Source organism: Seriola dumerili, unplaced genomic scaffold (assembly GCF_002260705.1).
Source record: "Seriola dumerili isolate Sdu_G_001 unplaced genomic scaffold, Sdu_1.0 BDQW01000645.1, whole genome shotgun sequence".
Classification (NCBI taxonomy): domain Eukaryota; kingdom Metazoa; phylum Chordata; class Actinopteri; order Carangiformes; family Carangidae; genus Seriola; species Seriola dumerili.
The window spans coordinates 1,099,788-1,118,342 of NW_019174900.1; the positions used below are offsets into that span (position 1 = coordinate 1,099,788).

The following is an 18,555-nucleotide window of genomic DNA, read 5'->3' on the forward strand; positions in this document are numbered from 1 at the left end:
TCATGCTGTGAAATCAACATCTTGATATGACACACCTGTCAGGTGGATGGACGACCTCGGCAAAAGACAAGTGCTCAGATTTAAAAACATTATTGTACAAAATTTAAGAGAAAGATGCGAGAAAGTTTTAGATCTTTTATTTCAACTCATGAAAAATGGGAGTAAACAGTGTTGCATTTATAGTTCTGTTCAGTGTACATGCTTCAGTTTGCTGAAACATCTAAGGGGAAAGCTTATGTAAAACACGTCCCTGTAATTACCTCGTGTTATTTGGGATATTAATCATAACTATCTTAAATGAGGACAACAAAGTTTTCACTGACAACCATCTGTGGTGGTTCTATTAAATGTTATATTAGCTGAGCACGTTTGTATTCACTGTTTGCTTTTTAAAACAAACACAGATGCTGACCTGAAGTTGAGATATTGCCATAAAAAGTTAAGACAAACTTAAAACTTTGATATTATTTTATAGTGTCTTTTCTATATTGTGTCATTCATTCTCTTTCAAACTTACCAAAACCTTTTTATAATTGATATAAATGTGGTTAATGTGTACATTGGGTCAGTATCTATATGTATAATATTCCAGATAGCAACCATGGATACGGGCAACAGAACTGTGTATCACATTACTTCAATAAATGTTAGGTATCACCTGTGTTGTGTTGATGCTTTTTTTGTGCTTTGTTTCAGGAAGCTCCCAATCACTAAAGTCCTATAAAACCAGTGGAACCTGATCAATCTACAGAAGGCCTTCCTCCTCCTCCTCCTCTTCCTCACTGCCTCTCAGCCAGTAGACTGTGGGAGTCTCACACCACACTGTTCTTTTTAATTCATTTACCTAATAAACTTGATCCAACTTTGTTTACTCCTTCGTTTTTCTTCCCCCCTGAGCCGGGGTTGTGATAATTAGTGGAAACATGAATGCACTGACAACAAATCACACAGTGTCACATTTCAGATTTTTATTAGAAAAAAAAAAAAACAATAACAGTTATTGACCCTCAAATTTTTCTCTCCAATAATATAATCACATCCCAAAAATAACAACACCTCCCCGTCTTTCAAGTCGACACACTGCTTCCTGTCCACCTTCATACAGTGGAGGTCCTAAAGGTCTGAGTGGTCCCCACTGTATATAGAGCTCCTTGGATCACTATACGGCAGGTACAGCAGCAACAATCAAATTACATAGAGCAGTTTATGGCAGCAACAAAACTTCCTTCTGGAGGGGAATGACACAGCTGGGCTCATGTTTCTTACATCCTCTGCTAGTTTCCATCAATTCTTCCTCTCATCGTCTGTCTGAGATGGGAGGTAAACTAAGGCCTCATCCTTTATTGTGCAACATCTGGATTCCACAAAGTCATTTACAGCTCAACTGAAGTCAGACGTGTGTTTACAGAGTCAGAGCTCTGCTGCGTTTAAGATGCAAAGAACTAAAAGCCTTACATTCTTCCATAGCAAACATGAGACAAACACTTGATCTTATCCTCACACACACACAGATATAATATATATACTTGTACATTTCTATTCTGTCCCCATTGTTTGGTTTGAGACTTTTCTCTAGCCTGACACACACACACACCCTGCCCCCCCCCGGCCTGAACAAGCCCATTTAAAATGTCAGAGGAAAAGAAACAAACAGGATCAACATCCTCTCAGATTGGTGCAGATTCGTTCTTACAGCTTTCAGGAATAAAAGTGATGAACTGAAAACCACCTCATGACCACAGTTCTGCATGTTTGTGAATAGTTGAGAGTGTACCCAGGACTCCTGAGAGGTGGAAAGTTTCTGACATAAAAAGTTTCTGCTCAGCACCTTCCCGCCTCTGAGTTGTTGTGAGCACACTATTAAAACAAGATAGCTATAACTTCTGTAGAGCACTGTACAATATTATATTATGCCTGTTGCAACGCAGAGCTGTACCAGAGCTTTCATCCGACTCCACTGGCACAAACATAAACTGTGTCTGTGATGATGAACAAAAGATGAAACCTACATGATGTCTTTTGACAAAAACTATTATCTTCACTACCTCAATATGTAAATCAACAGCTTTGAAAAAAATAAACATACAGGACAATTAAATTACAAACAGATGGGGTATCATAGAAGAGTTTACACTGACATGGATCTTTTCACTAGAGTTTTGTACTGCCAAAACACAGCAGAATAATATAACATGGTGAGAATGACTAAGATTCAGCTTGTCATTCGAGACTGACACCCTCCCCACCCGCTCCACCCCTGAGCCCAACAGTCCTCCGTTGTCACGGAAACCACGAGACAACCAAGTGCGAAGGTTCTACTGCTGGCCTTCCTTCTTCTCTCCCTCTGAAGAGCCCGAGCTGCTGCTGCTGCTGCCGCTGCCACTGCTGCTGCTGCCGTCCCGCTCTGCTGCCATCTGCAGGAGGGAAGGAGGAAGTTCACAGGTCAGTGATGTCAGGAGACAGTAACCCTGATCATTTATTTTTGTCCCGGAGGTGTTTCCAAATTACTGAAATATAGTCAGTGTTTAACTGGTACATTCCAATTTATTACAAATTATTTCTACTGTCTAGAGTCTGTTTTAGTCAGAGCACAGCAGGTTTAGAAGTAAACAAACAACTGAGACAATAAATTGATTGTTGGCAAAAAATAATCTGCAATTATTTCAGTAAATAATAAAAGTAATTTTTCAAATAAATGCCACACATTCCCTCCTTACAGACTGTACATTGTGGGGATTTGCTGCTTTTCTTTGTTTTATCAGGAAGTAAACTGAGAAGATTTAGGTTAGCGGTGTTGATCAAACTTCTCATTTTATTAGGTTTCAGGAAATGAGATTTTTCACTATATCCTGACATTTTATCGACCAAAAGATTAATCAATAAAATAAAAATCTACACATTAAAACAAAGTCATATTCAGCTGGAGCTGTAAATAAGAATAATAATAAAGAACATGTTTATGACAAAAATAATGAATAAATATTTTATGGGGGTTTATAATAGAGCAGGTCTTTTCTTTGGAAATCCCAATCCTCCCCACTCTTACCAGGGAAAAACATTTTGTGGTTATTGACTGTATCATGTCCTATATTATCATTTCACTATTTCTTTCATGAATCAATAGATTTCTTTAGAGATTATCCAACTTTTATTCTCTCTCTACCATTGTCAGTTAGTATTTCATTGTTGTCTGTGTAATAAGTTAATTATAAAATTCCATAAACTTCCATACTGCCAGGCTGGATAAGATCTGTTTCTGTGACTATGACTTTAACGGGTTCTTGAACAGCATCCTTTCTAACAGCCATGACATTGTGACAGTGTGAACGTTGTTCCTACCTTCTTGTAGGCCATCTCGAAGAGTTTGAGTGACGCCTGCTGCAGGTTGGTGGCTGCCTGTTTGATGTTCTCTCCTGTTTCTGAGTCCTTGTTGGCCAGAAGATTTCTGACCTTTGAGATCTCCTCCTTCAGCTTGGTGCACTGCGAGAGGACGGATTGGAGAGGAGACATGAATAAATGAATGAAGGTGCGTTATGTGTTAAGGCATGAGCAGTACGCTATTATTTATCCTTCCCAGTTTAACTGAAACGACGTCTGTATGAGGCTTTCATCAATAAGAAGTGGGAGTGGTTTCATCTAAACTGGGCAGGACTCACTTTCATGTCATACCCAGAAAAAATCCTGTTATGTCTTATTCTGTATACACTGGTACAGACAAATGATCTTGCAGACAGTGTTGGATGCCTCCCTCCTGTTTTACCTCGTCAGCAGGAAGCTGGTCCTTGAACTCCTCCATCTTAGATTCTGTGTCATGGATGATTCCTTCAGCTGTGTTGACGGCCTCCACACGGTCCTTCACACAATAACACACAGCGAGGAAACAGTCAGTTAATGACATTAAACAGGCTTACTGTAATAGAATTGAACCAAGAGCTTGAACAAACAAATCTGCAGTTAGCACCACTTTTAAAAAACACAGCAAGTGTGTATCACTAAATTTAGAATCAACTTCAGATGCAAAGACTCATCAGTTCCAGTTTGTAGCCTTTACCTTCCTCCTCCTGTCCTCCTCTGCATACTTCTCAGCATTCTTGATCATGTTCTCGATGTCGTCTTTACTGAGACCTCCTGAAGACTGGATCACAACTGAGGAGGAGGAAACATGAGAGCATGTTTACACAACAAGCAGCAGTCTGACATGTTGCTAATCTGCCAATTAAAGCTTTAAATGCAGCTCTGAACCTTTTAATTAAAGCCAAATATTCAGTGTTAATTTATTTGAACAACATTTCATAAGAAAGTACTGAAAGATACAGTTACAGTCCATAAATATTAGCGTTTACAATTTAATCCTTCTTGCTGAGGACTTCAAACACTAATGCTAAAACAAGTGTTCAACAGTCATATGAAAAAAATACATCAAGAAAAGATCTTCCACCACGTGAGTGAAAACGCACAATAATCATCAATCAAACAGAGAAGAACTTGGTTACTGTTTTACTGTAACCTCAGACTGACGGCTGACACTCACTCTGCTGTTCGCGGCCTGTGCCCTTGTCCTTGGCGGAGACGTGGACGATACCGTTGGCGTCAATGTCAAAGGTGACCTCGATCTGAGGGACGCCGCGGGGCGCTGGGGGGATCCCCACCAGGGTGAACTGACCCAGCACCTTGTTGTCTGACGCCATCTCTCTCTCACCCTGACACACCTTAATCTCCACCTGAGTCTGCCCATCGGCTGCTGTGGAGAACACCTGGATGGGAGCGGAGGAGTCATGTACTTTAGGTGATGTGGTGTTTAAATTTTTCATGATGGCGGCGGCGGGACGGTGGTGGTGTACGTACCTGGCTCTTCTTGGTGGGAATTGTGGTGTTCCTGTTGATGAGTTTGGTGAAGACTCCACCCAGAGTCTCAATACCAAGAGACAGTGGGGTCACATCCAACAGCAGCACGTCAGTGACGTCACCGGCCAGGACGCCACCCTGGATGGCTGCTCCTATGGCAACAGCTTCATCGGGGTTGACAGACTTGCTGGGAGCGCGGCCGAACAGGTCCTGAACCGTCTGCTGAACCTACAGAGACAAACACGTTTCTCTTATGCAGTAGTCATACTTTAAGTCAGCAAAATACAACTCTAAAAAAAAAAAACAACTTTATTTTAGCCTCTTCAGCCTCTTTTAAATCAGACACATTTTCACAGGTGTGCTTTCTCAGAGCTTGAAGTCTGAATCTACTTGTAACTTCTTAAATCGATTATTATATTAAGTCATTCTTCTGTTTCTTATCTTAGAATCTTATCTCATTTTTATTGAACCTTATTGCCGCACCTCTCTCATAACTCCTCCCCAATGTTTATCTTGACTGTTAAGGCACTTTGTAACTGGGTTTTAAAGGGTGCTACATAAATAGCAATGATATCTAATTAATATATTATTATTATAAGCCAGTAATTTAAGTGTATGCTAGTTGCTCAACATCTCAGTGTTGCCGAAACCTTCCACAAAAATAAAATCCACATTACTAATTTCGGCAAAAGCAGATGTCACACTGCTCACACCAGTGTCTGGATTATGTCACACTCCACAGTGACCCTTCAATGGAAATGAACATGACTAATTAACATGTGTTGTGCCTGTTAGAAAACCCTGTAACCATGTCTCCCATTTTAGCTGATAGCTGTGTTGATTAATGTCCCCCTGCAAACCGACCTCTGGACTCAGATCCAAAGACCACAATGGAAGTAAGTGTTGGGATTTCTTGTGTTGTCCTTCACAGTTTTGTAGCGCAGTGTGACTTAATGGCTCATAATATACAATAAACTAGACAAAAAACTCATTACATACATTTTTATTGTTAATATGTTATTGTTAAGTGTGTTATAGTGTGTGTGTGTGTGAGTGTGTGTGTTGTGTACCTTGGGCATGCGGCTCATGCCTCCGACCAGCAGCACCTCTCCAATGTCTCCCTTGGACACCTCTGCGTCCTGCATGGCCTTCTGACAGGGGGCCACGGTGCGGCGGATCAAGTCGGCCACGATGCCCTCAAACTGTGCGCGAGTCAGCTTCATGTTGAGATGTTTGGGGCCGGAGGCGTCCATGGTCAGGTAGGGGAGGTTGATGTCAGTCTGGGAGAGAGAACAAACACAATGTGATCACATTCAGTTTCACCACATCAAATTAGCTGGAAGAAAATGTCTGACAGTCATGGATTAATCGTTCTTTGCTTCTGGTTCATTCAATATCAAATACTCAGCATTGCTGTAGGTGTCTTCTTGAGATTATTGACTTGTCAGCCGTCTCATTTCAGCCACTCAAATTAAGGTTTAGGCCACAGGATGCTGTTCTAACCGTCATGTAGCTCAGATATGATGCAGAACAACTGATCAATACACTGAGTTCTGACTCTATCAATAGAAATCCAGATGGATTACAATGTGATTAGATTTCGACCCTCAATGATGGTGTTCATGCTTAATTATGCATGAACACAAAAATAACCATCGTCCTGGGTTTCAGTGGGTTTAATGTCCCTTGGTCAGAGTGTTAATGTCATTATTTTATAAACATAAATCAATCCCTTCTTCATTGGAAAATCTAAGAAGAAAAAAAAAAAAAAAAAAAGTAGCACTGGAATTAAAAAACTTCAGAAGTTTGTCTGACCCTGTGGTCGGCCCGCCCTGCTGTCAGAACCAGGACAGGCCACTCTGGGCCGAGCCCTGCGGCAGTTCAACAGCAGCACGCTCTAAAACAGAAGCTGCTGCAGTCAAACACACAGAAGCTTCCTCTACCAGCACTGTAACACTGAGCCAAACACACACTGCCTGGACAGCTGACTGAGAGCTGGACTGCAATCATGGACAACAAACTTTTTAGTAACCGTTACGTTCTAAAGGTACGACAGCGTATTACGACCACTTTAAGTAACAACAAATAAAAATGACAACTGCAGGAACGGTGGTAATAATCCAAGAAAAAAAGACAAATTTTCCAAAATTATAAAATCATACACTTGTAAGAGATTTCTTTTTGAAAAGTTGTGGGTTTTTTTTTTGGTTTTGTTTTATGTCAAGGAACCACATCGCTTCACTTTGCAAGGTTGGATCAACCTCATCACACCACAGATGCTGCTGCTTGCAGAGCATTATGGCTGCCAGCTGATGACCTAATCAAATTATACTTTGCAATCTAAATCTGGTGGTTAAGTCCTTCGTCTGTTGTTTTTTTTTCTCTTTGTTTTTAATATCATGGAAGACTTTAACATGTTATGATAACATGTGATGTTCGATGCCATTAAGTTAAATTTTTGTGCAAGACGTGACCGCAGATCAGAAGAACAGAAATGTAAATGCAGCTGTTATACTTAAACAATCGGTCTTTCTCACAGAAGACATTTTGACACTGACATAAAAAAAAAATTAAAAAAAAGCCTAATCTGTTGTTAACTGGCATCATAATGTATTGACCTGTGTGTTGAACTCATCTGTATCATGTTCGTACCTGCAGTGAAGAGGACAGCTCACACTTGGCCTTCTCCGCAGCCTCTCGGACTCTCTGAAGAGCCATGTTGTCTTTCAGCAGATCCACACCAGACTGGAACGACAGGCACAACAACACACATGAAAAACTCAGAGTCGCAGACACAACTACAGGCCAGAGGCTCGTCTGAAGACAGACTTAAACTGTGTACCTCTCTCTTGAACTCCTTGACGATGTATTTGAGGAGGTGCTGGTCAAAGTCCTCTCCTCCCAGGAAGGTGTCGCCGTTGGTGGACTTCACTTCAAAAACTCCTTTCTGGATCTCCAGGACTGAGATATCAAACGTACCTCCACCAAGATCATACACAGCAATACTGAAAACAGACATGAGTCACTTTTAAAACACAGCCCGCTCAGGATAAAACATTCATCAGTTTGTTTCTGTGTTTCGGTCAGAACTGGTGCAGTGGTGGTGTTTTTACATCTCGACTCACATCTTGTCCTGGGTCTTGTCCAGGCCGTAGGCCAGAGCAGCGGCTGTCGGCTCATTGATCACACGCAGGACATTCAGACCAGCGATCTGACCAGCATCTTTGGTGGCCTGAGAATCAAAACACATACATTCGACAACTGATCAATGACAAAACAAACATGTTTGATCAGATGTGAGTGTCAGGGTTGTGCAGAGTTCACCGAGTTCTATTTCAGAACTTCGAATAACACACAGAACTTGATTTCATGTCTGCTTCACCATCATACCAGGAAAAACAGTGTTTGCCACTGTCCCAGCAACCTGACTTTTAGTTTATACACTCAACGAGCACCTCAACACCACATCAATACTTAGTAGGTTCCTCCCTTTTCTCGCTCTAAGAACAGCCTCAATTCTTCCAACACCTTCCACAAGATGTTGGAAACTGCTCCATGTTAACATGACTGCATCACATCATTTCTGCAGATTTGTCAGCTGCACATTCATTCTGCCAATCTCCTGTTCTACCTCATCCCACAGGTGCTCTACTGCATCCAGGTGTGGAGACTGGGGAGGTCACTGGAAGTTCACTGAACTCACTGTCATGTTCATGACACAGATCTTAAGCAGGTGCATAGGTTCCTAATAAAGTCACAACATCTCCTGACAGCCTGCCCCTCGTCTCAATGTCAGCTGGGATTTGATTCAGCCCCCCTGCAGTGCTAAAAAAGGACAAGGTGTATAGCTAATGGGAGGATGAAATTCAAGATAAGTGCCTTCTAGGGATTTTTTGAGGAAATTAATTTCAGTACTTTTCAAAACCTGCAGATAACCCACAAACATCCCTTCAGATTTACACCCACATTAAATGTTCTCCAAACAAACACCAGCAACACAAGAAAGTAACTGTCTGAAAGTTTATTATCCTGAGGGTCTTTTCCTGTTAGAACCTCAAATATGAAAAATCAGAAACTACACGCTATACAGCCTGATTCAAGTTACTCAAATGTAATTCTTTTTAGCTGATAGGACACAGATCCATTTGAATTATCAGAGCAACTAAACAGGGAAAAAGAACACTGTTTATAGAATTTATCGACATGTTTTTGTTTCCTTAAAATGTTTCAATCCCAACCAGTCGAGGCAGACTCTGAGTGCCTCCTCATTGTGGGAACTGTTTGAGTATGTATCTACAATATTATAAGATCTTACCTAACTCTGTAAAGTGCCTTGAGATAATGTATGCTGTGTTGTGATTTGCCAGGAAACTCTTTCCATGTTTCCTTTTTTTTTTCTTCATCAGTGGAAACAGGTGAAAATTAGTTCGTCAGGATTTTGTTTGTTGTTGTAATACTCATTTCAGCCACAAGACGCTTAAGTGCAGAAAGACCAACATCTGTGTGTGTACCTGTCTCTGAGAATCATTGAAGTAGGCTGGTACAGTGACGACAGCGTTCTTCACTTTGGTTCCCAGGAAGTTCTCTGCAGCACAAACACAAAATTATAACCACAACTGATTCTCACATGTGGATGATGTAAACGTCAAAGAAACGATGGTGATATTTATTCAGTGCGGTTGCAGTCTCACCTGCGGTCTCCTTCATCTTCATGAGGACGAAAGCTCCAGCCTGGCTGGGGGAGTACATTTTCCCATGAGCCTCTACCCAAGCATCACCATTAGATGCACGGACAATCTTGTATGGTACGTTCTTCCTGTTAATAAAAAGACGCCACAATTTTCACTTAGTCTGTGAATCTATTTGTTCTGGGTGAGTAAATAAGTTTTTTTTTTTTAATAAATGGTGGATACAGTCAAACGAGGGGAAACACTTAACACAGAAATTGACAAAGGTCTTCAACATGTGAGTGTAAAACATTGTCAAACGTTACTTCTGAAATTGTTAGATGCAACGATGCAGAATAACCAGCTTAAAGATGAACTCACAGGTCTTTCTGGACCTCAGCATCGTCATAGCGACGTCCGATCAGTCTCTTGGTGGCGTACAGAGTGTTCTGAGGGTTGGTGACTGCCTGGCGTTTGGCGGGCATGCCCACCAGACGCTCCCCATCTGCTGTGAAGGCGATGACTGATGGAGTGGTCCTGGCTCCCTCTGCGTTCTCCAGCACCTAAGAGGAAAAGAAAAACTCTTTGTTTGCTTCATCAGACTGGGAGCGCCACTATTCATCTACCACTGTTCACTCCATGCTGTCCTTCATCTGCATAATATGTCATCTTCTTGGTTTTGGTGCAGAGTGCAAATCATACTGTTAAATGAATAACTAAATCACCTTGTTTTACAAACAGATCCTTTTTTCCACTCAACTAGACCTAGATAAGAATATTAGAGATATTTGAATGGACAACATTTTACACCACCACAAACCTATAACAACTTCATTAATAATTCTCTGACAGTATCAACAAAAACTGGACTTTATAATCTCCCTAGATGCTGACTTTGCAGCAGATCTGATGTACTGGACTGCATTAAACTGTACAGGTGTACATAATAAATTGGCAAGGGGGTGTATTTACTAGTAGGCAAAATTCTGGTCAGAGAAACATCTGACACTGGCATCAGTGAGTAAATGGGATGAACTTTCTATATATCCTATACTGAAGAAATCAGTAAGTATAGAAAGTATAAACTAAACGCCTAAAGGCACTAACTGTTATTTGCACACATTAAATGCATCAGGTGCCTGACAGTCAGAGGTCTGTACTGTTGACTGAAAAAAACAAAAGAGTTAAAGACTGATGAAACAGCTTATACAAACTCAATGCCGGAAGGAAAACTGGTTATTTTTAGTCAGTTTCAACCTATTCAGTCCAAATAAGTCATAAGTCCTTTATTTAGTCAATCAGAAATCTAGTCTAATCAGAAGTCTAAAACATATTGAAATTCTACTTGTTAGGCATTACTTTAACCAACATCAGCTGTAGTCCTTCCTGGACCCTTATAATGTGACCATGGGCTGTAGCTGTTCAAAATGAAACATGCATTTGCACCAATATACACTCAGAGAGAGTGTGTGTGTGTGTGTGTGTGTGTGTGTGTATCTGGCTATTAATGACATATACAGCTATCTGAAGGACAGATATTCTGCACCACACTTCAGTAACATGGCAACAGGATCATCAAGTATATTATAATCCAATTTAAAGAGAAACTTAGATTTCTCAGTGTGTAATCGTCAACATTTAGCATTCAATTTTTGACATGTTGAACTGTTGAGGAAAAAATGCTAACACTGATCAGCTGAGCTAGAAAAGAAATGCTTTAATCAAAACCTGACCACATTCTCTACTGTGTGTAACAGACATGAGACATGTCTGCTCATCCTCACCTTGGCCTGTTTCCCCTCCATGACAGCAACACATGAGTTGGTAGTTCCCAGGTCAATGCCAATGACTGCTCCCTTGACAGCTTCTGACCTGCAACACACACAAAAAAAAAAACTTACTATAAATATGTCATGCACATTTTAGAAAGCAGTTCTAATTCACTAGAATCTACTTCATCTTCACAGGATGTTTTACTGAATGTGTCTTGGAATAACCCACAATCATCATAAACACTGTTTGCTCCTATGTGAGTTTGCTTCTTTTCACTCTGCTACTAATAATCATTTTCAACAGGACATTTAAAGTGATTTGATGGGATTTTGTGGTAATACTTACGCATAGTCTCTCCTGGATAGGGCTCTGAGGGCATCTGGTTGGAAGCCACTCCAGCATGCCTACGAATACATCACAAAACAGACGCACAACTGTTACCAAATATTACCAAGACCGTTATCAAAGTGGCCAAGTGAATTACAAAGAATAGAAATGAAGAAACTCAAGTAACAGAACACAAACAACCTTAGTATGTCGTAAACTTTTAGAATCTAGAGGCAGTAAAATGTTGAAGGACTAGATCGATTAGATCATATGTGCTGAAATGTTACCATCCAATGATGTAAAGAAGCTGGAAAACTAATACTGCTGACCATACACAGGTCATGAGTGTATTAATAAAATTTTGGGACATGTGAGAAATGTTGCAGCATGCTGGGGGTGGGGAAACATCACTGAAGGTCACTGACTTGGAACAGATGAAGCACTGTCTCACATCATACAGTGAAATATGCAAGTCAGCATAACTTACATTTGTAAACGTATGGCACACGGATATAGTTCAAATTAACACAAAGTGCAGTATGTATTTAAGACAAATGGGTGACAGATTAGCCGTCAAATGGAAGATGACACGCGTTAGCTTTGCCGTTAGCACATCATATTACTCCCACCAAAGCAAGGCAATGACGTTCACATAGAGTGGTAACATTATGTTGCGTAGCATCACTCAATAAGTGTGTTTCAAAAGTCAGGTAAATGACAATTAAATAGATATAGATAAACACGATTTCGTAACCGGCCTCAAGCTAACTGTTAGCATGCTAAGCTAGCCGGACTTCGACACAAAACCGGATTTGTCATTTGTCGTTATATTAGATATCAGCCGTGTGTTTCAATTGTTAATATGAGTTTGTTTGAACTAACCTTCTTGACCAGAGAGGACACATTTCTTGTGTAGGTCCTTGTCGGGAGAGTCCTTGAAACGTTTCTGGCGACACTCAACATTTTGACAATTCGGCTAACGGTAATTAAATTTAATAAAAATGTCCGCAGCGTTTAATGTCAAAACAGAATCTCCGAACTGGTGAAGAGCAAAGAACAGCTAAACGATGTTAAATGTCCAAGTGTCGTCAGACGTCCAGGAGAAAACTGTAGAGCTCAAGTCGAGCAGCACCGCTTGTCTTTGGACTTAAACAGCAAAGGGACTGCGAAGCTTCTTCTGGAATTATCCAACACATGTTGCACCATGCAACGCTAAAGGACCCCAAATCGGGCTGCCTGTTTACTGCCTGAATAGGTTTTACAGTTTAAAAAAATATTATCGAACTGTTTATGAATTTACCATGCATGTTTTCTTGCTAATATGATATAGTTGTTATAATCCCTGTTTTTAATATCAACATTTGACAGATTTGTCCTATTTTATTTTATTTTTTTTGATTTTGTGATTAGGCAGAGAACAGGGCAGCTACACGTAGTGGGCATGTGAAGGTCATGATGTAACGAGGGGTGCGCAGGAGTTTCAGTGTGTTACATCCTATGGTTACATCCCATGGTTACATCAGGGATGTTGAATGAACAAAGGCTACCTGCTGCACCATGAAATGGTATTGTTAATACAGAAACTTGTATGTACATACAATAATATGTGTAAAATCTAATAATAATACACATATTGTATTTCTGTGGTCTGTGTTTTAATACCTGCAGTTCTAACCAAATCTCCTCCGGAATACTAAAGTTGAAGTTGAAGTTTCGGACTTATTTACATTCTTACCCTGTACACATCTGAGAAATGTGTATCTGTAATACAAGTGGGAGCAACTTTCTTAAAACTACGAGCAACCCTTTTGATAGCTCTCCGCTGTAGTTTTTTTTTTTTTTTTGGTGAAAGTGACATCTGTACTGGTGCAAAGATTGGAAAAATAAATATTGTACACAATAGAAAAAGGATTCAAAAGACCAGAAGAAAATGCACACAAGTGATTAGTTTGTGGGTCACTTTGATAACGTTTTGGTGTGTTACCTTTACTTTATCTGCATTATTTTCAGAGGCCACCATCAATGATGCCCAGGTACATTATTTGTACCGCTGAGGAGGAAAACCTTTCTGAAACTAGGACTGCAACAATTGTTTTTGTTATTGATTTATCTGTATTAATTAACCATTTTCTCTATGAGAATTTTAAAAATACTGAAAAAGCCTTATTTTCATATGTGTTATTCCAAAAAGGTTCATGTTGTCTCCACTGCACTTCATTTCAGATGTCTTGTTTTATCTGACCAAATATATTCATCATAAAGCTAAGATGAGGAAAAACAGCAAATCACCACAATGGAGAATTTTGAACAACAAAATGGCATTTTTGATTGAAAAATGGCTCATTATCAAAATATTTGTGGATTAGATGAGCAGTTCAGTTCAGATCAGAACAGTTTAATTTCCACTATCAGCATCTCTTTAATTTGGAGGCAAGGAAAATTACCATTAGGGATGAAAGTCTCTCCATCATTACCTTTGATACATTACAGCAGCATCAACACATTTCATTGAGGTGATATTTCAGAAAATCCTATGACAAACCAATGATGTGAGTTTCACATATTGTCCACTGGAGGGCAGAAATGAGTAATTATAGAAGCCAGTATGTAACATGTCATCATCCATGACAAAACCTTGACCAAGACACCTGCTCACCTTGTTTTTTTTTTAATGGATTTATAGGGGGAAAAAAAAGTCTTATATTTGTTATTTTTTTATATTTGCTTTATTAGATTATCATGATTTTTATCATGTTTATCCAGTGTGTTGGTTCATTTTATTGAATGTAATGTATTCAATTCAAAAAATTGTGATATGCCTTTAATTCAGGCTGTGATTTCTGATTGTTGCACAGTAGTTTTGTTAATATTTTTTAAAGGCCCTTAGTCACCAGTAGCTGCCCTGCACACTGACCAAAATCAAAGCTGTGGCATAAGATGAAATACCTTTGATTATGTTAATATATGTGGTGAAAAAGGAAGTGTTGTAGCAAACAGTTAATGATGGAACACAGCAAAGAAAAAAATGTGGAAATCATCATCATGAACACAACAAGAGTGACATATTTCACTGTAGAAAATAATAACAGAATGTTCATTAGACACCAACACAAGTCCTGCTAACACTGTGAAAAGTGTGTATGTATTAAGGTGTGTACAACAATTAAACTTTTACAACAGATTCTGTGTACATATGTGGATCATTTATTGTATTAGGATATGTATGTGTGTTGCCAGCTTCCAAAACTCTAGACGGAGGAAAATAACAATCTGATACAGTCAACATGATGGATTAAGTAAGTAAAAATTAAATGAAATTGGACAGATAGAAGTAATGAAATAGTTGTCCAAGTGAGTCCAGAGCATAAGGGCTGTGGGTTTAAAGATTGTTTGGCAAACAGGAAGTCATGCTCTGTCATTCACTGTGTTCATCCAAACAATTTAACCTCTCTCCTTCTTCTTCCTCTTCTTGCTAGTTTTTCCTGTTTCCTGTTCTCTATCCCCACTGAAGTCTGGGTTTGAACTTGAACAAGCTGACACTATGTGATGCCACCCAGTTCTGAAGGTCATTGTCCTGGCAGGCGTACTTAAACCTTACAGAATGGACATAAAACGTACTACATGTCCAAAAATGGATATTCAACATGTAACCACAGCATTAAACCATTCATGTGTAAATATTTTATTGGGTATAAATCATAAACAGCCTGGACTGTTGACACAAGGCAGGTTCTGTTCTTTGTGACAGGAAATGAAACCTGACGTGGTCTTCTGCTGTTGTAGTCCGTCCACCTCAAGGTTCAACATGTTGTTCATTCTGAAGCTTTTCTACTCAGCACACTTGTAAACATTGTGGCAGGACAGAGAAGCAGCTACAGCTGCAGGAAACATCTCACTGTGCTGCAGAGAGGTTCAGGAGATCCTTTGTTCCCACTGCCATCAGGCTATACAACATCTCAGCCAAAGGAAGTGGACTAATCTAATTATTATTGTTTATTTATTATTAACTGTTTTTATTATTATTATTACTTATCAATAATGAGCTAATGGACACATGAATTTAGGGCAGGGGTCGGCAACCCACGGCTCTGGAGCTGCATGCGGCTCTTCAGCCCTTCTGCAGTAGCTCCCTGTAGCTTTGAAAAAAAAAAAATAAATAAATAAATAAATAAAGACTATTTTTTATTTTCTTTTTTTCTTTCATTTTAAAGAGAACACCTCAATTTTTCGAGATCGAGGTGATACTGATAATATTTCGTCGACTGAAATATATGTCACATCTTACAATGTCTCCATAGCAACATTTACAGCCTACCGCCTCTTCCGGCCGCCAATAGGTGGCTAATCTTGAGTTTCAGACCCCTGGTAAGCTAACCATGGATAAAGCCAAAAAAAGAAAAGTCTCGGAGGAAAATAGAGAGTTTAATTCTGAATGTCTGGACGGTTGAATGCTGTACTTGGCTGAGGATAAAAACTTTTTATTTTTTAATCCTTCACAAATAATGAAGGACTCAATAGGCCTGCATAGTTCTGCGTTTCATTTAAGAGTAGGCATACACATGCCAGTGTTTTTTTCTCCTATTCATAAGAGTTTGGTGTTTTCCTTTGTTATAACAGGTAAAAACAGCAATAAAATGTCAACAGTTTTTTTTGTAGTTCCATAATTTCATAAATGCAATAAACTATAGTTCTTTTATATATAGTAAAACTATATATAAAACTTTAAAGCTGTGTTATCTTCATTTTAAGGGTTGAATAGGTTTTACGGCTTCAGATGATTTTCATTTGTGGAAGAGGGGCCAAAAATAGCCATTTTAGTAATAAAGGTTGCAGACCCATGCCCTAGAGGATAAATAAAGTATCTATCTATCTATCTATCTATCTATCTATCTATCTATCTATCTATCCTATTCGGACCTGGACCGACAATAGATGACGGTTGAGGAATAAATGGGAAAAGAGAGAAGGAGAGACAGAGAAAAGGAAGTATGAAAGCTGTTCTATTGTTAAAATATGTTGAGATAGTTTATTATAAAAATGGTTGAGAATTTTTGTACTTTTTGTAAAGTTAAGCACTTTATCTTAAGATTCACATTTTTCAAAAGCTGCCAGGACTGTATTTATTACAGCCCAAATTCATAATCCCTCCAGTTAACCAAGCATCTAGCCCGGAGGCTAAAAAATGAACAACATCGAAGCACCAAAATGCAGTTCCCCCAATGGCCACTAGAGTCTTGCTCCAAAAGTGAGTCAATCCCTGTAGACTCCCATGTTAAAATGTCCAACTTTACAGCAGAAATAAACATGTTTACAGCCTGGTACAAAAAACAGTTTTGGTCTCTATAGGTAATAAAGTTCTGCATAATTAAGGGTGTGCTGCTTAGAGTGACACGTGGGTGAGCGTATGCTTGGCACAAACTGGCGTGCACTGAAGTCTCCACATGCACCCCTCTTCTTTGTCCATTTTTGGATTAGCTGGGAGTTAGGGGCGGAGTCAGACACTGCCTAAATGGCTACAGTGGAGCAGCTCACTCTGAGCTTCGCTCTTCAGAAATTTGTGGGTGACGTCACAGAGGCTACGTTCATCTTTATTTAAAGTCTATGCAGTTAACCCTAACTCTGACACTAACAATCATGCAATGGTTAAAGTCACTGAGTCACGTTTTTCTCTCATGATGTGATGTTTGATGTGAACTTTAACTGAAGCCCCTGACCTGCGTCTGCAGGATTTTATACATTGCAGTGCTATCACATGATAGGTTGATTGGATAATTGCATTAATAAGCAGGTGTACAGGTGTTCCTAATAAAGTGCTTGATGAGTGTACATCCAATTAGCAGTCTCAAGAGAAGTTAGGAATGATGAGGGAATCTCATATAGTTACCTGACCCACCTCAATCTTATCATATGAATATGTAAATTGGCAGAAATGTGTTTGTTTTTAATTCTGGATTTGATTTTTGATTTCCTTATGGGTTGATTATTTTGAGTTATTTGTTTATGTTGCATGATTTAGTTGTTGCATGAGTTGTTTTCTTGATACTTTATTAATATTGTGTTGTGTGTGTTTTTTTTTATTGATGTGTGTTTTTTTTGACATTTCTGCCATTGAGCCCCTGGACTGAGACAGTGGAAGTGGGTCAAATTAGCTCAAAGACTTTGCACCTGGTTAATTGGACAACTCGGCTCTCAGCCAATCGAAGGAGAGTACCTCCATGGACAAGGGGTTTGGCTTGAGAGGGGTGAACAGCTTTTTTTACAGGTAGAGTTTGGAGGAGGACAGTCGGGACACAACGAGACGGCGGAGAAGTTCGGCCGCTGGGAACAGAGAGATACAACAGCCGTGCAGACCAGATCGCTCGACCCAGGAAGGAAGCCGTCAGTGCCGTGCGCGCTACAACTGCAGTGGAGGAGAGTAAAATCTCCTCCTTCGCGGTGAGTAAGAGAACGAACCGGCACTGTGAACGGCACGAACAAGGACCGTGTGTTAATTGTCTGTCGAGAACGAGTTATCTGGCCGCTCTTATCCCCCGCAGGGCCCGTGGAGGAAGAAGCGGTCTCTCGGACGATCGGTCCAGGCGTGGCTACTCCTGTTTCCCCTACATCTTTCTCTGTGTTGTGTTGTGTACATTGTTTAACTTGGTTTATTTTAACCGTGCTTATTGTGGCACCACAGTAATTGGTTTATGCTTCGACTGGCTATTTGTTTGTTCCGGTTTTTAATATTTATTAAAGACTGTGCCAGAATCCCCTCTGCTCTACATTTTAATGACGTTGCTCCTTTTACTTTGTATTGAATCTTGTTTTAGCTGTTTTTTACTTATTTGAGAGGACCCTTACCTCTTTTTAAAACAAAAAGGGTGGCGTTGTCGGTTTTATTGTAATTTATTGCACTATTGCACTTTAAGTTATAAAGGGCCACAAATAAGTTAGCAGCCTCCAA

At 39.7% G+C, this 18,555-nt stretch overlaps 1 protein-coding gene across 1 annotated transcript; it reads right to left on the reverse strand.

The window, feature by feature from the left end:
* Nucleotides 1-1,307: 1,307 nt before the first annotated feature.
* hspa9 (heat shock protein family A (Hsp70) member 9) lies at nt 1,308-12,782 on the reverse strand. Its single transcript, XM_022765082.1, has 16 exons — nt 12,495-12,782; nt 11,631-11,689; nt 11,297-11,384; nt 9,894-10,075; nt 9,537-9,661; nt 9,357-9,430; nt 7,971-8,077; nt 7,688-7,850; nt 7,498-7,590; nt 5,916-6,125; nt 4,846-5,073; nt 4,532-4,754; nt 4,052-4,146; nt 3,761-3,853; nt 3,340-3,480; nt 1,308-2,414 (listed from the first exon to the last, which is right to left on the reverse strand). The coding sequence occupies exons 1-16, from the start codon at nt 12,573-12,575 to the stop codon at nt 2,316-2,318; spliced, it is 2,061 nt and encodes a 686-aa protein (XP_022620803.1). The 5' UTR covers nt 12,576-12,782; the 3' UTR covers nt 1,308-2,315.
* Nucleotides 12,783-18,555: the final 5,773 nt, after the last annotated feature.